General features: G+C 37.8%; 1 protein-coding gene across 1 annotated transcript; it reads left to right on the plus strand.

Moving 5' to 3' along the window:
* Window positions 1–178: 178 nt before the first annotated feature.
* LOC135610213 (protein root UVB sensitive 2, chloroplastic-like) lies at window positions 179–19,672 on the plus strand. Its single transcript, XM_065104428.1, has 10 exons — window positions 179–305; window positions 421–543; window positions 1,584–1,672; window positions 1,774–1,858; window positions 2,697–2,756; window positions 2,838–2,931; window positions 3,143–3,240; window positions 3,464–3,643; window positions 18,997–19,119; window positions 19,198–19,672. The coding sequence occupies exons 1-10, from the start codon at window positions 291–293 to the stop codon at window positions 19,624–19,626; spliced, it is 1,296 nt and encodes a 431-aa protein (XP_064960500.1). The 5' UTR covers window positions 179–290; the 3' UTR covers window positions 19,627–19,672.
* Window positions 19,673–25,181: the final 5,509 nt, after the last annotated feature.

Genomic DNA, 25,181 nt, shown 5'->3' on the forward strand with positions numbered 1-25,181 from the left:
TATATATATATATATATATATATATATATATATATATATATATATATAAAGGTAAATTGATATTTTCGAAGAAGGCGTACTTTACGTCCTTTACGTGTGTTTTCCCACACTCCGCCCTAATGCGTCGAAGAAATGCTGGTCCCACATGGTTTTAAGGTGGTGGAGTCGCGTGGGGAAAGCTAAATGTACGCGGTGTGGGGGAACCTGAAAAGACCTGAGTTCAGTTTCGGTTTCTTTCATTATCCCACCGAGTTCTCCGAGAAGCAGCGACGGAATCAGAGAAGCGCCTCATGAACTCCATTCTGGTTCAGCGAAATATTCTCATATGATTTATTTTTTTCAAAGGTTTTTGTTTCCCACCAGCTTTTCCTCGCTATCTATGTGATTTCCCGCCCCCCCCCTTTCTGTAACCATTTTCAGGTGAAGCTGAAGGGGCCGAAGAAAAGAGCAGATGAGGGGCAGCCTCGTCGGCCCGATTTCTGGATCGAAACCTCCGGTTCTATCTCCCAGATCTGCAGTTTCGACGCCGACGGCCATCTCTCTGTAAACCCTTGTTTTGTTTTGTTTTCCTTTCTTTGTTTGTGCTGTTTCGTGTTTTCCGATAGTTGGATTCTTGAAAGAATCTTTTAGTATCGGCTAGCTTTCAGACTAAATGTTGATTTTTATCTGGTTCAAAGAAGAAAGAAAGGGAAATGCGAATTAGAAGCAAGTTCCGTCATACTAAATAACTTGGTTCGAACGATTTTGAGCAGTAAACGCAAACTCCAGGAATCTATTACATAAAATGCGAGGTATAGAAATTAAAATATCCTTTCCTTTCGTTGATAACTTTCTTGGAGCTCTATTTGATGAAACAATTGCCCAACACATATGGGCTGGATTAGTCTCTTTTGAAAAGCCTCTTTATCGTCTCTTCTCGATTCTGGATCCACAACTGAATAGGACAGATCTTCCTAAAGGCAAGCGGAACAGTAATGCAAAATATGTATATTTGCTACATAATCCAGCCACTTTTAACTACATAAAAACCCGAACTTGACCCATAGCTACTAAACTTAGACTAACAAAAATTCATTAACATCCTAAGTCGTAACAACTCCTAGTCGGCCTAATTACACAAAAACTTAACAAGTATAACCTCCCAATATCTTAACAAAATAGCTCTAACAAACTCCAATAGAAAAAAGTTCCCTTGACTTGGTCAACTAAATCCAGAATATATAATTGACTAAAAAGATTATTGTCTTTAATCTAACAACACCTTAGTTAGACTAACGTAAGACAAGACTATGATTATTTTTGGAGAAACTCAACAATGAGGATTGTAGATACCCTTGATCTTGTCTTTCCTGACTAATTTGTGTACAAGTGCTTAAATGTAACTTTTTCTTCTCACCGGGTTTAGTGATTGTAGTGTTGTATATATTTCTCGATGTAAGGTGTAAGTAGAGATCATAAATCGATTTCTTTTAGAGGAACCTTTCAATTTTCTTTGAAATGAGAAGCGTTTCATCCTTTCATCATACATGTTAGCTTTGTTTGTAAGAGTTTTTGTTTAATTGAGAACTTGTGTTGGTTTTTAGGTTAAGATTGCTAATGATTCACGGCCAATAATCCAGAGAATGGTTGAATCATTCCGTAACAAATTCTTTCCATCAGGATATCCATATAGGTAAGATATGCTATGTAAATTTTTTTGATATGTGAAGTACTATACTTTTAGCAACAGTAAAGTTCAATTTTCGTCTATTACAATTATTACTGCTTGTGCAGTGTTAATGAAGGATACTTGATTTATACCCAATTTCGAGCTCTACAACACTTCTCCAGTGCTGCATTATCTGTCTTGTCAACTCAGGTCTCTTCTGTTCTATTGCTTCTAATAGATTGCAGTTTGGCAAAGTGATGCATTTGGGCAAGTACCTTCTAAATTTTATGTGGAATTTGTATCTAAACTATCTTATACTCGCATAATTGCCATAAAAAGCAACAATTTAGTTCCTTAATAACTTGGACATTTTCAATTATAAAACAAATTAACTGATTTAAGCTCCTTATCGATAAGGTTAACATACCTTAGGGGTTGACAAACCATGAGCCAATGTTTCAGTCCACATCAAGCATTTTTATATGATTAGTTCAAATGAACTGCAGTGTGTAAGCCAGTTCATGGATTTTCCTAAAGAGGTTCATCTAGAAGCAATTCATAGAAGTCTACGATGTTTGAAAGCCACTCCTAAAGGAATTTGTCTCTAGAAGAAATTGATTATTGAAACATTGACCATTGAAATCATGGTTTGCTGGCCTTGCAGCTTATTATGTCATAGCTCCAGCTAGTGGTGGATTAGCAGTTCAGTTGCGGAATAGGCTTTTGTCTGGCAGTGTTGGTCTACTTGGTCAAGGAGGCAAAACTATGGAAATGTGAGGGGACACAAGACTGGGGTTAGAATTTGGGTTTATGAACCAATGACAAGGGGTAGTATATATATTTATATAAACTAATTTCAGGTCAGGAATAACCCTAATGATGCTCGACTATTTTAGGTGTATTATTGGACTAGAATTATGTGAGCATATTTGTCAAACTATGGTTTTGTCTGTGCTCATAGTATAGTTAAATGCTTAATTATATAGCATTACTTTAATGACTTTATAGCATGGCTTTGGGCTGAGAACAAATCTGGGCTATGGCTCAGTCACTACTATTTGCTGCAGGTTTGCGGCCTACCCCTGCACAAGCGACTGCTGTGAGCTGGGTAAGAGATGAAATATACTACAATGATATTTTCATGCTGGATTCTGTTAGGCACTTTATGTTATGTCTTAATGCTTTACAGATTATAAAAGATGGCATGCAACATGCTGGGAAGCTCATCTGTAGCAATATGGGTGCAAGAATGGATTCAGAGCCAAAAAGTTGGAGAATACTTGGTTGGTAATTTGGGACTAATATTGAACATTTGTCAATTTTTTGCTACCATCAAGTTAATTATAATAACATAATAATTGTTATTGCAAGAAGAGTTATTCATGCCTTTACTCTTTTGACTCTTCTGCATTTTGTAAAATTCTTTCTTTTGAAGAAAATATGTTGTGACCAATTTACTTCAGTCGTAATCTGTATGTACTCTCGTTCGTGTAGCTGATGTACTTTATGATCTCGGTACTGGCTTGGAGGTCATTTCACCTTTATGCCCACATCTTTTTCTAGAAATGGCAGGTTTGGGAAATTTTGCAAAGGTACCTTTTTTCCTTCAATTTTCTTGTCAGCTTCCATTTGGAGACTAGACATTTTTCTTAAAATTAAGTTTGCTTTTTCTTCAGTAGCTTGTATCTCTTTGCATAAGGACAGTCCATTTACTACAACCTTTTTTGTATCCTTATTTCACTTAAATAATTATACTAATAAATATCACTTTCTACATCACTTTTGGATAGTGAATTTTACTTGAGTGAATTGTAGGGACTGGCTGTTGTCGCTGCAAGGGCTACCAGGTTACCAATTTATTCCTCTTTTGCCAAAGAAGGTAATCTTAGTGACTTGTTTGCAAAAGGAGAGGCCATCTCCACCCTTTTTAATGTTGTTGGAATAGGAGTCGGCATTCAATTAGCCTCAACAGTGTGCTCATCAATCCAAGGAAAGGTATATTCTTTTATCTCAACTATGACATCTATAAAATTGCCTGCAGTATCATATTGTTGATAAGAGGTTGTTTATTGGTTTTTTTACATTGGCATTCATGTTTTATTAGTCTCTCATGGTTATTCATTAATATTTCACTTACAGGCTAAATTATTTCATAATTTGAACGTTCACTTTTGAAAAGGAATTCAAGCATGTATATATTTCTAATCTTATGGAGGAAAATAATGTACTATAAATCCAACTAATAAGATAAATGCACTATGAAGCTAACTTAGAGGATACCGTTAACTGACATGGGCTAGTTTTAGTGGACACCAGACCTTGGAAACACAATAGGTCTCAGAACATGTTTCAAGTTAAATAACTCAGAAGGATATTGAGAAATAATTAGCCAAAGGTGTCTTTGTTCGACCTTTTCACTGGAAATTGGTTGATCTTAATTGAATCTTATAAATATCCAGGCATCTTTGGGTGATTCTGTTGCTGTTAGGATTGGCATCATGCACTATAATTGTTTTTTGATATTTGTCAGCGTGTAGTTCTGGAAAATTTATTCTCGAGTCCCATTAGTCGGTCATAATTTTTTACTACTTGTAATTTATTTTTTATCTTTCCCATTGATTACCTGTTCATGAATTGGTACAACTGATATTATCAAAAGCAATTTAGCATATCTTCTTCCCAAAGAAGTGATTTTCATCTCAGCATTGCCTTCGGTGCGCAATAACTTATGGCATCCTTATGCTAACAAAGTGGCAATGCTAAGGCCAGAAATAGTTTGTTCTACTTAAATAACTCAATAGCTATTCCACAAGAAATATCTTCCTAACATTCTTATTTTAGCTAAAAGCCATGACCTATGCTTCATTGCATCTTTTCATTGTCGTCAAATGGACAAGAAGTTGCTAATTCTATTTTCATAATTTGCCTGTTGCTCGGGTTCATGTAAAGTTTAAATTCAAAGTGTGTCTAGGGTCTTAACAAACAGATAGGTAATGAAGATTAAATAGTCAGCATAGCGTAAGGGTTCAGGAACTATCACGTTGTTTCCTAAGATTGGTAAGAATTTAATACCGAAGAAGAAAGGGTTTATTGTTTTTGAGATTGTTGTTCTTATATAGTAATAAACATAGCCTCCATGTGTACTAGGATACTCCAAATAATGCACCAAACTAAGTGGATATTATAGATCCAAAATCACAAATCCAATCTATCAACCTCATGAGATAGTGGTTGTTTTGCACAAAGACGAACTATTAGCAATACATTGGAAGAAATCAACATCGGATTTGGTAAGAAAACCAACTTACTAGTACTGCACGATGAGCCGCCTCGGTTACCGGCACCTCTAAGGGCAGCACGGGCACCTTTTTGGCCAGCAAGGTAATAACCCCACCCCGGAGGTAATGATTCACAATCTTCGCATCCTTCCATGGAATCTCGGTGGATTAGAGATCCCACCACAAGGGATAAGCGTACTCCGGAGGTAAGCACTCCTCACACAACTGATAAGGTAGATTAGATATCGCGAAGGGCTTACGTTTGCACAAGTCCCACACATATTAGTGTGGTGTCTTCTTTGGGGCTGGTTGCCTGTTGGATAATGGGCTATCAGATTGGGGTTGGCTTTCCGAGACGTCGATAGAGCTATTCCAAAGCATGTAAGAGCCATTTGTTTTTATTTTTTTCCTTTCTGAAACATACGCTTCAATAGTACTTAAACATAGAATCAAGCAGCTGCCAGAGCAGCTGAACTCCAAAAAGCTATTACATTGAGACATGCTATGAGCTAAGTGGTTTCCTTCCTAAGGATGGAACAAAAAAATTATACAGCATTTACATTTAATCTATCCTTTTAATCACATATATTAGTAATAATAGATCTTAGATGCTAAGGAACAGTAGACATTCCTTGGACAAAATGAATAATTCCCTGCATATTAAATTTAAGAGAAATCTTAGTCAGATTGAGCTCCTCTGCTCCTCTCAACCCCTCTAGCATGGCAAAACTCGACCATAGCCACACCAGAAATCAATCATATTATAATCATAAGTGTAAGCCTAAATTTTCCAAACAACTGAGGGGTGGGTCCAATGGTTATGATATCTAGCTTCAATCCTATCAGTCCAAAGAAACTAGAGTGGTCTGGGAATTAAGCTATGGATCCAACTTTCGGGCTGTTTGTTCGAATTGTTACCTTCCTCAAGACAAGTACCGAAATGCTAATTATGCACTCTTTAAAACAAGAGCCACAACATGATATATATTCCTATAAATTTAAATTTCTATATATATATATATATTGATATTGGGAATATTTGTTCTCACTTGGGTCTCGACACATGGAAGTCAATCAAAATTCAAATAAACAAATCCATGACGTCAGTCGCACTCAAAATTAGTAAATATTCCTCGAATAATTTTTGTCCCAGGCTACATCTTCTTAACCCCTCACGAATAGGGGCACCAACTATAAAATGTGATCACAGGCATGATCTTCGAGGCCAAACTCACTCTTCTTCAATCCTGCCTTATCTTGAGATTATTAAAATCAACATCGGAGGGTACATGTCGAGAGCCCCTCTTGACAATAGTATTTGTCAAGAGGGAGGCAACTCATGGCTAGGTCGGGAACCCTCGGCACCTCAAATGACATTAGTTCTCCTAGTGCGGAAACAAATTTTCCGCCAAAAGGTAGAGGTCAGTGATTTGTCTCACTCATTGGGAAAGATCGCATTGAATTGAGAGGGACCTTATAGGGTTAGTGAAGTTATCCAAACCAAAATATATCAATTCAGGATGCTCGAACGATACTCCCACGCACATGGCACATCTCCAACCTCAAGATGTTTTATCTCTAACTCCCATGTCCATCGGGTGTGGCACATCAGACAAAGCATGTAATTTAACAAAAAAATATATTTCATTTGAAGTTCAAAGGCGTACATGTAGAGTGTCAGGATTATTACACAAAACAACCCACAAAAAAAGAACAAAGGTAAATATGTCCTAAATTTACTTGCCCACATCAGTGCTACTAGCTTTTTCCCCTATGACATTGATAGTTTCCTTGGATAAAGACTAGGGATTATCATTGAAGTCTTGCTTAGTCTCCATTTGGACGCTTGAGTCCTTTTGCCGCTTGGTGTAGGAGTCCTCGAATTGTAGGTTTGGGTATTCAGCCTACATCTTGGGAATGGCCAAAAGGCACCTATGCTTGCACGAGGCATTGCCTTCTCGAAGGGGCCTCTTTTAAATCCTTGTTGGTGACGATGGTTTTCACCACTTGCTTTGAGGCCAGAGGTAGTTGTTTGAGAATTCCAATGGGTAGTTCGAACAATCTTCAAGGACTCTCCTTGCATACCCTTGTGCCATAAGGAGTTGTCTTGTTCTTGGCCAACTTTGCCGTTGGTAGACAATTTCTTATAGATTGATGTATGCCTCCACCTACTCTTGAAGCTTGTCCACCTCTTTGTTCTGAGTGGATATAATGGACCTAGAATCACAAATTCGATCTATCAAGCCTATCAAAAGGTGGTTGTTTTTTACCAAGATGAACTACTAGCAATACATTGAAATAAGTCGACAAGGTACTTGGTAACAAAACCAATATACTATTACTACACAATTAGCTGCCTTGGTTACCAACACCTCTAGCTAGCAATGTGATAAACCCATCCCGTAGGTAATGATTTTTAATCCTCCCATCCTTTCGTGGGATGTCGGTGGACCGGAGACCCTACTGCAAGGGATAAGCGCACCCCAAAGGTAAGCGCTTGTGCACCAACTATGCTCCCAGCCGGTGTCTCGACAGCTACATCTCCCTCGTGAACTTTGACCATTGTGGGGAGTATATTCTCGAGCTAAGGCCTTCTCCTTGCGCTCCTTTTATGGTTGGCTCAGTGTTTTGAAAAGGCACTCGGTGAAGAGAGGCAAGGCCCAAGCGCCTCACAAAACCTCCAGGCAAGGCGTTTCAATGAAGCATGGCTCGGGCGCTCGACTGAGCCCAGGTGCCAAGTATCTAGTTACCCTAACACCCCCATCCCTCCTAACACTCGACCCAGTGAAACCCTATGTTCGTTGCCTTCGTTCACTTCGCCTGCTATCGTCGACAACCTTGCCCACCATTGCAGCTCCATTGGTTCGTCCGCCATCGTCGATAACCTCATCCATTGCCTTCATCCACCATTTCATCTTTGTCCACTACTCTCTCCTTCCCCCACCTATCTCCACAGTCATCGGTTACTTCTCTTATTAGTTTCCTCTTTACAATTGTTTAGCACTAGTTGTAACTATTTAGTATCATATTGATCCACTCTTTAGAACTATTTAACACTAGTTAAAATAGTTTAGCACCATAATGATCCACTCTTTAGAATTGTTTAGCGCTAGTCGGAAACCTATTTAGCATAGGTCTCCACCAATAGAAACCTGTTTAACATATTTCTATTTAGCCATATATATCACATTGATATGAAAACACTATGAAGAACACTACTTAAAACATAACATCAGTTAAACTTCATTGTTTTGACATTTTTATTATTAAAAGATGAATAATGTAATTTTATAGTTTATATGATTCCAGTTTGATGTGTTATTTTTATTTTTGTGCTTATGTTCATCAATCATAATATATATTTTTTAAATTTTAATATTTAAGAGCGCTTCTCTTTGCTCGGGCTGGCGACTAGGCAAGTAAACACCTAGCGCCTTAGGCTTTTTGGGACCTTGGCTCCTAGCACTTTTAGAAACACTAAGTTGGCTTAGATCCATTCTTGCTAAAAAAATAGGGTGTTATATGAACATTGATAACATGCTCGACAATGGAATCTATAAAGGCATACCCCAAGGAGTCAAGATTAAATTGGCTTTGATGAGCCACCCTTCGTGCATCTATCTGATGTCTAAAGAAGAGGATAGGGCCTTCATTAATCGAAGCACATGACTCTTCTCCTTTGAGGATAATACCTAAAGAGTGTTCATGACAGAGTGAGTCGATCACCCAAGAACGAAATCCTAGTCTCGTCCTATCTCGACAAAGAAAATATGGTCCTTCCACCCCTTGTTGGAGCATGGGACCCCTGAATAATCTTAAACCCCTCTCGGACTACAAGATAGTACCCATCGACACTCTTGCAGATCCTAAAACATACATGAAATAAATTAATGGTTGCTATATCGATATGGTAGCATTCCTTGATGAATATAATGAGATAGTGTCACAAGTTGGGTATCATCTAAGAGGATGATATCTTCCACTATTGGAGGCACATCAACATGATTAGATGAATATACAAAAGTACCTACACATCAGCTCATAAGGTTGAATCCCCGACTTAGGCACGAGCATTTTGTACTTGATCAGAATAAAGGTCCTAAGGCATAACCACTCTAGTAACTCAGGTGTGACACAAAAATCCTTGTCATTGTAACCTTTCAAAATCCGAAGGCCTCTCTTGATCTTCGGGTCGACAATTGGTGACCCCTCCAAAGAGGTGGATGAGGATTCTCTTATGGATCTTGAGCTCCCTGAGGATGAGACTTCGTCCCTTAGCCATTCGCCAACCAAGGGATCGTGATCTAGAGGAATTCTCAGAGATGAATGACCCCATGTGATGTAGAACAAGGTAGAGAAGTAGAGAGAGCAAGAGAGGAGTGAATAAGAGATTTGAGTGGAGAGAAAGAGAGAGGTGAGATTAGAGATTAGAGATTAGAAAGGAGAGAATGAGATTAGATGAGAGAAGATTCAATTCTTTTTCATTCAAATCTGAAGTTCTTCATCCATTGACAAGCTCCACTATTTATAGGGGTTTAGGAGCCTTAGTACAAGTAATATAGGCAATGATTCCTAAAGAGTAACCTCCTAGGGAACTTGTATGCCTTTTAAAAACCCAAAATGTGACTTCCAAGAGACCTAAACAACTTTAAAATAACTTAGTATAGTTGAGAAGAAAAATGTGCACTCAATACAAGAGTGCACTTAATACAAAAGTAGAGTCCCAAGATTAGACCTACAAAGACCAAAAGACTATTCAATTTTTCATACAAATCTTAGAATTTTTAGGCCCACTAATTGATGACTTTTTTTTATATCTTTGCCTAGAATATACTATTGTGAAATCCTTTATAAAGCTAGATGGTTCTCTATCATTCTCCCTTGAAGGAAAAAAACTCGATCCCAGAGAGTGATCTGCAAGGTACTGGTCCAATAAGTCTGGTGCAATGTTACGAAGATCCTCCAAAGTAATCTAGATGGCATCGGAAGCTGGACGATTATGCCACTTGAGTCAAGAGTGTTGAGTGATGCTATCAGCAAATGTTACAAAGCGGTCATCAAGAGTGGCCTCTACGACATCCTTGTGTTATGGGAGAGTTGGTGCTTTGCGAGGATTCTCACCTCCAAGAATACTAGTAGGCAGAGAAAGAGGCTCAAAAGTACTATGATATGGAGTTAAATCCTCCACATTGGAAATTGTACTAATATTTAAGTCAGAGGGCAAATTGAGCACATATATATTATATCTTAGTTTTTGGATAATGGGGAAAGGATCAATGGCTTGAGCAGGTAACTTCTCAAATGAGATTTTGGGGAATCTCTTAGAGTGAATACAAACCAAGACATAATCACAACTTTAAACTCTTGACTCCTACAACATGCATTAGCAGCAAGTTTGTAACTTTCATTACCCAGGACAATTTTACGTCGAATCTTAGCATGCAAATCACGGATATGTTGAGCAAAGGCGTGGGTTGGTTTTGAGGCACGATAATCAAGTGTAAAGGGTGCAAGGTCAATGGGTGTAAGAGGAGTATAGTCGAGGACAACTTCAAATGGGCTTTTTCTAGTGGAGTGGTTGACTAAGTTATTATATGCAAACTCTGTTGTGGGTAAGGTTAAGTCCCAATTTCCTAGTTTCTCACTAACTAAACATCTAAGAAGATTTCATAAGGAACGATTAACAACCTCACTTTGATCATCAATATGAGGGTGAAAAGCTGAAGAGATTTTTAAAGTTGTGCTAAATAATTTTCACAAAGTTTTCCAAAAGTAGTTAACAAATTTCACATCTCTATTGGACGCCATAATTAAGGTTAAACTATGTAACTTAACCACTTCTTGAAAGAAGAATTTAGTAATGTGTGAAGTATCGTTGGTCTTGTTATATAGGATCAAGGGTTTAAATAGGTGCCCGGGCATTCGCCTAGGCGTTCAGGTGAGGCAAGGTGAGGCTCGAGTGCCTTAGGCCTCGACCAGGCTGCGCGCTTCAATGAAGCATTGCCTCGATGCTCACCTGAACTTAGGCGTCGGGTGCCTCGGGTGAGTGCCCGGCTCGAATGAAGCAATTGAACCAGACTATTAATTTTGGTTCAGTTGAACACTAGCTAGTTGGTTCGATTGAACCAACTAAGCTACATACTATACTGTCGCTGCCTCCGTCGTCGACGCTTCATCTGATGCTACCTCCGTCGTCGACACACAGGATTGACGCTTCCTCTATCGTTGGTGGACGGGTCCAATGGCCTAGCTTTCGTGCGCAGTTCCCTCTGTTGTCGTTGCTTCCATGTACATCTCCTTTCGTCGTTGAGGGAGAGGACTGTAGCTTTTCCGCCACTGATGGACACCTTTGAAGCTTCCTTCGCCCACAACATCGTCGTTTGTAGCTTTCGATACCGTCACTACTGTCATCTGCAACTTCCTCCGTTGTTGTTGTTGTTGTTTGAAGATTCCTTCACTGCTGCTGCTGTTGTCCGTAGCTTCCTCCATTGCCACTGTCATCATCTGAAAGTTCCTCCGTCACCGTTGCCCTCTCCTTCCCCACTTTCCATTGTCAGTGGCTCTTTTCTCTCCCTCTAACTACTGTTAATAGATTGTTAACTATTGTCATCATATAATAGTCCCTATTTAGATTTTCACACTATGACTCTATTTATTTAGAATTGTTGTTAGGGTTTCAGGATTAATGACAAGTATACAAAGCAATTCAGAAGATTCATCAAAAAATTCAAGAAAGGATCCTTCTTAGAAATACAATTATCTAAAGGATCATAAAGATCCTAATGTAGTTACTTGCATCTTTTGTGATAAGACCACTAGTGATAGTATTTTCTGTGCGAAGTAGCATCAAGTGGGGAATTTGAAGAATGCATCAACATGCATAAAGTGTTCACCTGATATAAAAAAGAAGTTGCTGGCTTATATGACTGAAAAACGATGCAAAGGAATGAGTCTTATAAGATTTTATCCGAGGGTAATGTTCAACATATTACCGATGATGAAGAAGAAGAATATTTAGAAAGTGTCAATTCAAATGGAAAAAGAGTTTATGATTGAAAAGAAAAAGAAGTCATGGTTGTTAAGAATGGTAAAAAGGGATCGATGGACTTATATATGTATTAAGGATTATTGAAGCAAGAAGGGCAAGTAGGAGCAAAATTAAGACAAACAAATATAAGTGATCCTTGTGATAAGGAAATAGGGGGAAGAACAATTCAGTACATTGCTTGTTTCTTTTATTAGCCTGGTGTTCCCCTTAATACTTGTTATTTAGACAATTTTAAAGTGATGATTGAAGCTATTGGAAGATATGATGGCGGATTAAAACCTTCAAATTATTATGAGTTGTGAGTTCCATTGCTAAAAAAGAGTTGGATTTTACAAATGAATTATTAAAGGGTTGCAAAGACTAATAGGTAAAGCAAGGTTGCTCTATTATGTAAGGTGCTTGGACCGACATGAGACATAGAGGTATAATTAATTTTATGGTCAATTGTTCTTTAGAAACTATGTTTGTGAAGTTAATACTCAATCGATGCATCATCTTTTATAAAATCTTAAGAAAAGATATATGAGTTGCTTGATAAGTTTGTGGAAGAAATTGGTGAACAAAATATCGTCCAAGTTATAACCGACAATGGAAATAACTATGTGTTAGTGTAGTCATTCTCGTTTTGACGTCAGCAAAGGCTTTGATAGCAGCCAAAGCCCAAAAAAACTCGCCATTCTTTAGACAATCAGTGATAGGTGCCATAATGGTACTAAATCCTCTAATGAACCTCCTTTAGTAAGAGACTAATCCATGCAAACTTCAAACTTTAGAAAGGGTTTTGGGTTCAAGCCACTCTAAAATGATGCAGATCTTTTTTGGATCAGTGGTAGCACCTTGGGCAAAAATGATGAAGCCTGGGAATAGGACATGAGTTATTTGGTCAAATAACTGGTTCAACATTATGTTATGGTAATGCTAGTTTTGTCTTAAAGGTTTCTACCTCACTTTGCTAGTTTTAGGAATCATTAAAATTGGGTTGATTTTCACCTCGCATAGTCACGATTCTTATGCTATTGGCAAATTCTCTTTTGGTAATGAGGTTGTTAATTATTCTAGTGCATAAGGTAGAAATACAATGTTTTAAATGGTTCTCTCACTTTTCTCTTTTCTCACGTTATGTTTTTTTTTTTTGGAACAACTTTCAAGCGTTTAAATTATAATGGTGTCATATTTATAGCTAAAGAGGAGAGAGAGGGTGATAAATAGAATAAAAAAGGGAGAATGAGGGGAGAAGAAACAATGAAAACCACTATTTAATGAAATATATTATTTTTTTACAAAATTATTAGTGAAGTTTTCAAAAATTATCATGCACCAGGAGGTAAGTGGTCCACCAATTCTATTGGGATAGTTGGCCCAAAGTCCAACTCTACGTGTAAGGGATTAACGTTGGAGGTGCAAGGATCTGTGAGTGACGTCACTGTTGATTGAATTGTTGATTGAAGCTTCTAGTTGGATACAGGGTAGGTTTCTTGATTAGCTTTGATACTAAACTAATGTAGAATAGGGTAGAGAATAGAGAGAGCAAGAGAGGAGTGAGATTAGAGATTTGAGAGGAGAGAGAGAGAAGTGATATTAGAGATTAGAGAGGAGAGAAAAAGGCTAGAAGAGAGAAGATGTAATTCTTTTTTATTCAAATCTGAAGTGATTTAACCATTGACAAGCTTAGCACCTATAAAGCCCAAAAAACTATTCCCATGATGGTAAAGATTCCCAAGAGTAACCTCCTAGGGACTTGTATGCTTTTTTGGAAACCCACGATGTAACTTCCAGGAGACCTAAACAACTTTAAAATAACTTATAAGAGTTGAGAAGAAAAAGAATGTACTTAATATAAGAGTACACTTAATACAAAAGTAGAGTCCCAAGTTTAGCACCTACAAAGCCCAAAAAACTATTCAATTTTCCACACAACTCTTAGAGTTTTTAGACCCATTAATTGATGACTTTTTTTGATTTCTTTACGTAGAACCTTTATAAAGTTAAATGGTTCTCTATCACCATGATACCTGACCTAAGGTGTAGAGGATAGAGGAAATATGAGGCAACACTGATTAAAGTCGAGGAGTGGGAGGACTTTGAAAGCTCAAGATGCAATGTGGTCCCCTCACTGAGAGGCTATATATATAGGGGACTGAGGCTGTTTGAATCGCAAATGCCTCTTCATCTTCTTGCCTTTTCCACCTTCAGATTCTCGCCTTGTCATCTTTGATATCTCACTCAATAATGACAATTGGCACATGTAGCGACATTTGCAAATATGTGAGAATCGATCAACTTATCAAATCAAATTAGGATATAGGATAGATCGCTTGTCAAATCAAACTATATCTTGGAGACAACTACTAAATCAAATCTTGGAGATTGCTATCAAAGTTGGCATATAAGAGCTAAGTATCGAAGATTGCTCAATGCAACTTCCTTGGGCTAAGCATCAAAGTTTACTCGATGCATCCTCGGACTAATCATCGAAAGTTGTCCAATGCATCCTACTTGGCTAAGCATCAACAATTGTTTGATATGCCTTTCTTGGGCTAAGTATCAAAAGTGTTTTGATGTGCCCTTCTATGGTAAGTAACGAAGATTGCTCGATCTACTCTTCTCAAGCTAAGTATTTGATAGGGAATATAAAAGTAGTTAGCCAACATTCGCTATGTCAATGCCACGTAAGGCCAACACCCTCCTGCCCATGTGGATAGGAGTCCAAAAGGTAGCTCGGGTCAATTACCGAGCTGGCCCCCTGGCAGAATATTTGTAGGAATATTCTTGGAAATCCAGGGGATAGCTTGGGTCAGTTACAAACTACCTTCCCCATGGAATATTCACAAGAATATTCTCAGAAGTCCAAGGGGTAGCTTGGGACGATTACGAACTATCTCCCCCATGGTATATTTGTAGGAATATTCTTGAAAGTCCATGGGGTAACTCGGGTCGGTTACCAACTGCCTCCCCCGTAGAATATTCGCAGGAAGATTCTCGGAAGTCTAAGGGGCAACTCGGGTCGGTTACGAACTGCCTCTCTTGAGAAATCTTTATGAGATATTCCTTCTCCTCAAGGTCAGTATATAAACACACCCTTAACAATAGATTAGAGGTAGGGACCTCGGTACTAACTTAAGCATCGGATGGACCGACTCGGGAAGCTACCCTTGACCTCGGTCTTTATGCAAGTAGTGAGTCTGAAGAGGTCGCACTCTATGCTGGACGACTCCTCGCATACGGATCAGAGCTGCGTTGTGTTGATAAAGACATCAACGATATTTTTCCCTAATATTTTGGCGCTAGAAGGAGGGCATGAACCTCCGATGTCGTAGGAGCGTTTGTAGGCCGACCCTTTCCATTAACATTCGGGTGAGGCTCCGCCTCTGACTGCGACACTTTCACTCAGATAGGGCAGTAGTTGCCTTTTCCCTACATTGATGCGTCCACCTCGCTGCGAGCACCAATGTAGTACTGGCGTTCGTTAAACGATCCTAGAATCTCATCTCTGGGAGAGCTGTCGAGCCATCTACTCATTCACTACTGAGGCATTCTTGAACCTTACATAGCAAATACAAGCATTAGTCGACATAATATAGGTTATTACCTCACTTCTACCTCACTTCTACCTTACATCAGCCATCGTCAATAGTTTGGCAACCACTAGCATTGACGTCCGTTGGAGTCTTGCCCGATGAATTGCCAACCTCTTATGGGCATCCAAGGCCTATCAAGCCACTGGCCGAGGGAGCACTCCGCTCCTTGATTAGAGAATTCAGTAAGCTGCCCCACCACTGCTTCGCTTCGCTTGAATTCAGGACCCCTTTCCACCTTGAACTATCGGAGGACAAGGTATGGACTTCGATCGACTAGTAGTCGGTGGACTGGAAAGAACTCGTGTGAGAGGGGAGAGATACCCCGGCCTGAGTTGCAGAAGTCGAACGCTGGATGACCTAAGTATCAACTCACCTTTTTGGAATTGAAGCCGAGAAGAAAGCTTTCAAAGTTAGGGCTTGAGCAATGGAATGAGCCCCACTAAAGAAGTCGGATGTTGGACGACCTAAGGATCGACTCACCTTTTTGGAATTGAAGCCAAGAAAAAGCTTCCAAAGTTAGGGCTTGAGCAGTGGAATGAGTCCCATTAAATAAACTAAGGGAGGTTTATGGACAAAGGATGACCTCTCTCCTCTCAAGATTGGTGCAAGTGTTCCTTTGAGACTACATCGAAGGGACACTCCCTTGCCTACTGTTGAGACACCAATCAAGGAAGAAATCTCTCTTCTATCAGCTGCTGAGGCACGAATCAAGGAACATATGGAGAAATCTCCCTCTCCCCTGTTGTCGATGCACTAATCGAGGAGATATGGGGGAATCTCTCTCTCCGACGATATTGAAGCGCCAATTAAGGAAACTTCCTTGAGTGTCTCTCTCTTTTGCCTCCATTATTCAAGCGCCAATCGAGGAGGATATAAAGAAGATATACTTGGCACTACCTGTGGGAATCAAACCCATTACCACATGGTGCCGATTGGGGAAGGTAGTTTTCCACCCTCATACGATGTAGTCACCCTCCGTGATCAAGTGTCTCCTCCGGATTGCTCCAACAAGATACGTGAATCGGGAAAACTCAGACCCGTATAAAAAGAAACCTACCACGACAGAAGATCATGCCAGAGAGTGCCCGAGGCACACGAGTTGAGGAAAATTCGACTTGTGCCAAATAAAAACCACTATAACGAAAGTGCAAGGCGAAGTATGCCCAAAACATGAGTCGGGAAAACTCGACCTGTGTAAAAAGAAACCCGTTATAGTTGAAGATTAGGCTAAAGGGTGCTCGAGGCACACGAGTCATGGAAACTCCGACTTGCGCCAAGTAAAAAATCGCTATGGCGGAATCACAAGGCGAAGTATGCCCAAGACATATGAAAACTCAACCTACAATAAATAATTAAAAAAAACCAAACGACGCGCTTTGAACCCCAAAAGCTTCGAAGCACGCTTTCGTGAGGAGACAAATGATAAGGAATATAGAATCAATTAACCACCATTCGTCATGTCGATGGCACGTAATGCCAATACCCTCCTGCCAATATGGATAAGAGTCCAAAAGGCAGCTAAGGTCAGTTACAAACTGTCTCCCTCGTAGAATATTCACAAGAATATTCTTGGAAGTCCAGGGGGTAGCTTGGGTCGGTTATGAACTATCTCTCGTACGGAATATTCGTATGAATATTCCCGAAAGTCCAAGAGGTAGCTTGGGTTGGTTACGAATTGCCTCCCCTATAGAATATTCACAGGAAGATTCCTGGAAGTCCAGGGTGCAGCTCGGGTTGGTTATAATCTGCCTCCCTACGAAATATTTATAAGATATTCTTTCTCCTCAAAGTCGGTATAAAAACGCACCCTTAGCTCTAAATTAGAGGTAGGGATCTTGGTACTAACTTAAGCATCAGAGGGATCGGCTTGGGAAGCTACACTCGATCTTAGTCTTTGTGCAGGTAATGAGTCTGGAGAGGTTATGTTTTATTCCAAACGACTCCTCGCATATGGATAAGGGCCATGTTGTGTTGACGAAGACGTCAACGACATTGTTTCCCTAACAATATCGAAAGTTGCTCAATGTGCCCTTCTCGAGCTAAGCATGGAAGAATTGCTTGATGCATGTTGCTCAGGTTAAGTATCAAAAGTTACTCAATTTGCCCTCCTTGGACTAAGCATCAAATATTGTCTGATACCCCTTCTCGGGCTAAGCATCGAAAGTTCCTTGGTGGATCTCCTCGAGCTAAGCATCAAACATTGCTTGATGCCCCTCCTTGGGCTTAGCATCAAAAGTTCCTCAATGAGCGCTCCTTGGGCTAAGTATTGAAAATTACCTAATGTATCCCCTAGGGAGAAGCATTGAAGATTGTCTGAGGCACTCTTCTTAGCTAACCATCAAAGGTTGCTTGATGTGCCCTCCTTGGGTTGAGCATTGAAGACTACTTAATACGCTCTTGTCGAACTAAGCATCGCAAGTTGCTTAATGTGTCCTTATCAAGCCAAGAATTGAAAGTTGCTTAATGTGCCCTCGGACCAAGCATCAAAGATTGCTCGTGACACCCTTATCAGGCTAAAGCATCGAAAATTGTTCAATGTGCTCTTATCGAGTTAAGCATCGAAGATTGCCCAATGCATCCTCCTTAGGCTAAGCATCATAGATTCCTCAATGCATCGAAGATTGCCTGATGTATCGTCTCGGACTAAGCATCGAAGATTTCTCGATGTGTCCTCGAGTTAAGAATTGAAGATCACTTGATATGTCCTCTATGGACTAAGCATCAAAAGTTGTCGGATGTGCCCTTCTTAGCCTATCAAATATCACCCTATCTATTCCTGTTAGTTGGGTTTTCAAGTAATTCTCAACAGCAGCCAATGAGTCAGTTAAAAGTTGAGAGTTATTGCACTTCAACATCTAGTCAAGTGTTACCCAAAGTACAATCTCTAGGGGGACAAATGATATGGGGAGTATTCACTCACTTTAGGCTGGATACGTGGAAGTCATATTATTGACCCAATGAACAACTCCGCCACGTCAGTCGCAATCAGAACAGTTTCAGGTTATATTTCTCTAATTGTACGCGGACAGGGGGCATCAGATATAAAAGGTGGTTGTAGGCATGGTCTTTGAGGTTAGATTCACTCTCCTTTATCCTACCTTATCCACCTTGGGATTACATGCTTGGGCATCAGTCGGACCACATAGGGAGTCCCTTGCAATAGCGGTCTTCATGCAGAAGGGAGGCTACTCAGATTTGGTGCCATGTTGGGATCCCTCAGCACCTATGGCTGCATTAGTACTTGTAACATGGTCAGGTCTGGCTGATCACCCTATGTGTGTATTATAATGTAGCAGAGATGCTTGTATGTATTTATATATATATTAAAACATGACCTTATGGGCATGGTACTACTGTCTTCAAGTTTAGAAACACCTTGTGCGGCAGTATCTTCTGGTGAGCAACAGATGCTGCTTCTAAATTCTCGAGATTGCTTCCTTGCAGATGATAGTGGCTCCTCTGCTTTCTGTGATACATATTTATAGTGTTGTAGAAGAAATGCGCGCAGCTCCAGTGAACACACTTAATCCACAGAGGACAGCCATGATCATAGCAGATTTTGTCAAGGTGCTAACTAAGCCACACTGAGTAACATTCATGACCTTTTGTACTTTGTGCTGATTCTTATGATTGCATCTGAATCAGAGTGGAAAAGTTTCTAGCCCAGCTGACATTAGATACCGAGAAGATCTTCTCTTTCCTAACCGCATTATAGAGGAAGCAGGAGGTGTGATGGTTGGGCAACCACTTAAAAAGATTGTGAAGAAGCCTTCGACGCTGAGAGAACTGAAGGACATATTCCCAAAGGAAAAGTTTCTGATCAGCCTGAAGAACAAATGCAACTACATGGTCCTTGAGCAGAACGCATCAGGGGAGGATGCACTAAGGGGGTGGTTGGTCGCAGCTTTTGCAGCAGATATGAAGACGGCAGGTCAGAAATCAGGAGTGCCCATGTTGTATGCAGCATATGAAAGGATGGAGAGTGTTTTTCCATTTTTCTTATCTGAATTGAAGATGAGAGGATGGCACACTGATCAATTCTTAGATGGAAATGGTAGACGGTATGCATTTTAATTGTTGCAAAATTTGTTTAGTTCAAATGTGTACAGCTTCTAAACCAGTTTTGTTTTCTTCAGACGTACCATAGGTGATCTCTACTCTTCATTCTTTGCATGTTTTGCAAATGATCAGTTGTTTTCTAATAATGAACATGTACATTGCATAAGACGTACGTGAACGTTGATTTGCTGGAGCTACTTTCTGAAGGCATTCCTATCGCTAAACTATATGGATGAACCATGAAAAATTCATGGTTTTTTGAGGTTTCAGCAGCGCAGGTATAAACTCCAGACAGTTTTGTTCTCTTTGACTTGCGTGATTCACAACATCATGCGATAATTTAATTCCTAACTTTACACTTCATGTATGTTATCATGCATGAATCTGTTTCCATTACGATATTCTATACCATGTAGCATAATTTTCTTTTCATATCAGACATTCTTCTAACGCTACTTATCTTTATAATCCAAAAGGGTAAATTTATTGAGCATAAATGCCATTAGGGAACAAAAATTAAAGAAAAAATCAATAATAACATTCTGGTGTAGTGCGTATTTCATACATATAATCAAATGTGTATATCATATGTGAACAAAATTGATACAAAATAGGGACAAGAGAGTATATAAATTTATCCAGGGATTGATTCATTCAATATGCATTCATACAATGTCGGTTATAAATAAAATCAGTCATGCACATAGTCTGTCTCATAATTATCAAATTTCCTTATTGAAAATAATAAATGTAGTATCTAAATATTTTATATATGCATGTACTTGTTATACATAGTTAAGATCATTATAGCATAAGTCGAACATGCAATGATGAATGAAAAGATTTTATTCTCTGAGTATGCTCTTTATTATTCCGACGACATAGAGAAGACCACATTATTTCTTATAAATTATTGAGGAATTATCTAGCTATCGCATTTTAATGACTCCCTAATCCGAATAAGAAGTTGTACTATCAACAGTAGTTTACTTGTTGTACCTATATGCGTTGAATCTCGAATTTTGATAATAAAATTAATTGATGTATTTGTCATGTAATGTGCGTTTAAGTGATGCAGGAGTAGCTTCGATCATAAAAGATAAATCAATTAAAGCAGGAGGAATCAGATGTTGGGCCGGAGCAAACATATCATAAGATTGGACGTTGGACCGGAGGATCGATCGACGTGTCGGTAGAAGGTTTCGGTTCATGAATTTGGGCATCGGGCCAAGAAGATCGGACATTGCGGCAAGGAGATCAGATATTGCGAGAAGACAACATGCTGATTAGGTAATACGCCGAAGGATCGGATGAAGCGCCGGAAGAACCAATAACGTGCTGGATAACATAAGATTTGCTTATAATCGATTATGTCTAGATTGAGTTAGTTTAAAGTCTAATTGAGTCAGTTTAGAATGTAATTAAGCCAACTCAATTAGGGGCCAACTAGGCCCAAGTTTGGGTTGTGTTGGGCCAAGTAAAAAGCCCAAACAGTGATCCAAGATTATGTCAAGCAGCGGTACTGCCCAAACACAGTCTCCGAGAGACTATCAAGTGGTGGTACCACTAGATTGGGTAGTGGTACCACCTAGTGGCAGGGTGTTAGGCGGTGGTACAGTCAAGTGTCAGTGCTGTAAGCTATGGTATTGTCCAACATAGGCGGTGGTACATCCAATACCCCAAAAATTAGGGATGAGACACTTTTAGACTCCAAGTTTGAATCCACTTGAAGCTTATAAATACCTCTCTCATCTCACACATAAGAATTGAGTATTAGCGAAGTCTAAAAGAGGAGGTTGTGAGGGTGTAAAGGTTCTCTCCTTCTGAGCCTGTCAAAAGGAGAATATACTTATAAGAAAGAGGTTGGTCTTCGCTTATTGAAGAAAGACCGTTAGTGGATACCGATGGCCTCGACGGAAGAGGAATCGGGAGTGGATATAGGTCACGATGATCGAATCGCTATAAAATCTAGTTTGTATTTCTGGTTTGCTATTTCTATTTATTGCAAATTGTCATACTTCCTCGTTACTTTAGCTTCACACTCTTACAAACGTGTTTTAAATTAACATCTTTCCGAAATCGATTTTAATCAAACGAAGAATTTTTCAAACCGACGTAATTTTATCCGCTGCACTAATTCACCCCCCCCCTCTTAGTGCCAACTCGATTTTAACAATATACTCTCATATATCAATATTCATAATTTTTATTTATTACTTAATATTTCCATGCATAGATATTTTTAAATAATAAGAAAATAACATCATGTTGGATTAATCATGCTGCTTAGCATGGTTTGCATCGCTACAAAGATAAACATCAGCAAAATGTATTACCAAAATGTTAAACAAGTTAAATTATTTTTATATTTTAATTATTTTGCTTGTTTAAAAATTCAACAAGTTAAATTTGTCCGATTATTTATTAAAATTAACATTAAATAATAATCAAAATTTCAGATGGATGGAAGAACCGTATGTATTTATTTTGTGGCGGTAAGTTTGTACTTCTGCGAAGGAGGAAGAAGAGGACTAAAGAAATCTCTGAATGATTAGCTGGAACAAGCATTTGAGTGGATATTGTTGATCCAATTCATTCAAATAATATTTTGATGGAATGATAAAGGAGTCTATTTTTCAATAAAATAAGTTTCATATAAATTAGAATTGTCTATATAGAGTTACGAAGAATCGAAGGGATCACTTCAAATACATGTTTAGATAGACGTTTGTGTTTCGAATCATTCATATGATGGTTGATGAAAAGATCTACAAGTCTACTTTATAAAAGATAAATTGTACTCAATTTATAATTTCATACATAACATTACAGTTAAAATAAAGATAAGCATGCTCTTAATTTTAGGATTTTGGAGTTTATAACTCAATTGAAGTTTATACTCAGAGCAAGGGATAACTAATTACTCATAAATAATAAGAAACTAGAGATCATTTTTCTTTAGGATCAGATAGAATGTTTGCTAATAGAGGGTTAATTACATAGAGATATTAAATTAGAGCAAATACCTTCTATTTTTTTACTTGGAGATACCAAATTAGACCAAATTCTCAAACCAAAACCAAGCAACTTCTCTTTTTCTTCTCCTTCACTTCCCTCTCTTTCCCAAGTGTGCCATGGTAGGTAATTTTTAGTTACAACATGTAAGATTCTAACTTTTGTTCTGTAATTTTTAGTTCTTAGCTAAATCTTAATGTTGTAAAGTGGCAAGCAAGAAAATAACATTTTAATGTGTCCAGGATAGAGCAAGAATAAGGTAGCAACAAAATAACAGTATGCAATTACTTTTTTTCCCACTAACTTATCACAAACCACTCTTAAATTCTAGAATTCTCAATTAGGTCCCTACACTAAGTTTTCAATATAAAATTATATAATTTAAAAAATATTAAAGGTTCTTATATTAAAATAATCAAGTTATTTTAAACAATTATAGGTATCATAAACAATTAAGAAATAAAAGAGCCATTTGTATTTAGTTTGAATTAATTCTGAGTAGGCATTTGCCATTTAACCCAAGTCTGACGATCCATACGGTTTTTCCACTAGATTTATTGAACTTTATTCCATCCATAACATATGCTCTCAAAAATAGTGTAGTGAAAAAATGGACAAATTTGAAATATATTAACTTGCTAAACAAATTACATGGTTTACCTATACACCGTTTATAATCTATACACATTAAAATATCTATAAGTCATCATCTATATCTATACTAGCAAGGGCTCATGCTTACTCTTTCTCATTGCTAAGGTGAGATAGTAATGTTCTTATCTGCAAAATAGCATATATAATGAGTGATAACTCTGTAAGTATAAATTTAATTTACTGTAAAACAGTGATCCTATGCAGCATTCATAATTACTTTATAGAAAATAGAAGTAGGAATAGTTTTTTTTTATGATTTTCCTAGAAAATACTCATATTTTAGGTATTTTCCAAAAAGTGCCCTCTCTTTTTATTTTTTTTCAAGCAACATCACTAATTAAAAAATATCCAAAACACCCCTCAAATTTTTTTTCAACAAATCTTTATGCTTCTTTTTTTTTTTTTACTATTTTTAACTATTATAATATTTTCATTTGGCTCATTTATAGTATATTTTTAATAGGATTTATAGTATTTTATTATGGTATTAAAAATTTTATGAACGCTATTGATTAGTTTGATTGTGATTAAGATTCCATTTAGATCATTTACGATACTTTTGAGTAGGTCTTATAATATTTTTATTATGATGGTCAAAACACTATAACAAGCGAGAAACTATTTTAGAGATAGTTTGCTAACTTTTTTTAATTAGGGATACTGCTTGGAAAAAAAATAATAAAATGAGGGGTGCTAATTAAAAAAAAAACTCAAAATATGAGTATTTTCTAGAAAAGTCATCTAATTTTTTCTCTAAAACCATCATATTTCAAGCCTTCCTTATTAACCAAAAGTGTATAAAATTAATATTCTCAAAGTTAATGAGCCTTATTGATCGATCTTAGTTACTTGCTTGAGTTATTGTCCATCATGCCAAGATTCACTCAGTTGAAAAATCTAATTTTTGTTGAAACATAACCTAAACTATTTGGCAAAAGAGCAATCAATAAATAAGTATTATTGTTTATCACTTTTAGTTAAGTTCCAAAGAGGTAACGCAGGAGAAAATGCCCAATTGGTGTATTCTTTCAATAATAGATATCACCTATTAAACAACATCTTCCAACCAAACAAAAGAGTAATTAATAAATAAATATGTTTATTTATCACTTTTAGTTCCAAAGAGGTGTTAACGTGCATAGGAAAAAAAATGCCCAGCTGATACAATTTTTCTATAATAGGCAACTTATTAAGCAACATCTTCCAACCAAATGTCTTTCAGTTCTAAAGAGGTAGCACATATAACAGCCAATTAATCTCATATTAGATGTGAGCAAGATTCAGATTGACTTATAAGAATATGATGAATGTAAAGTTATAAGCTAGTTAGCCTAATTGGAATGTTACACCACATGCATGAGAAAATGCCCAGTTGATATCATCTTTCAATAATAGGCAAAATCTGTTCAGTAACATCTTCCAAACAAACGTTCATGAACATGGGGAATGTATTACTAGAGTGAATCTCATATTACTTTCATTTATTATATGGCTGAAGAATAGAGGCATTTTGAGCCCTCAAATATCAATACATAGTTTTCATATCCATTTATCCTGATAAAACACTTGGCGTACACATAATAAGATGTTGTACTATACAAATACATAAAAATATATTATTTTGTTATATCAAAACAATTAGTGGGAGGAAAACCCCAATAACTTTGGTAATAAGTATGTTATCTAAGCCAATGATTTTCCTTTGTTTCGAGATAAATAACACGAAACTAAAAAGAAAATTTTTGCATTGGCAGTCCATATCTACGAAGAAAAAATAGAAAAGCTGATAAATTGAACATTTCCATTGATTTTTTTCCTTCTATTCCTAATTTTTCTACGGCAAATCAACAATAAAGATGGAGACGTTGAGCTCTAAAATACACATGAAACGCATAAATGCA

This window comes from Musa acuminata, chromosome BXJ2-4, assembly GCF_036884655.1.
Source record: "Musa acuminata AAA Group cultivar baxijiao chromosome BXJ2-4, Cavendish_Baxijiao_AAA, whole genome shotgun sequence".
In the NCBI taxonomy this organism is placed as follows: Eukaryota; Viridiplantae; Streptophyta; class Magnoliopsida; order Zingiberales; family Musaceae; genus Musa; species Musa acuminata.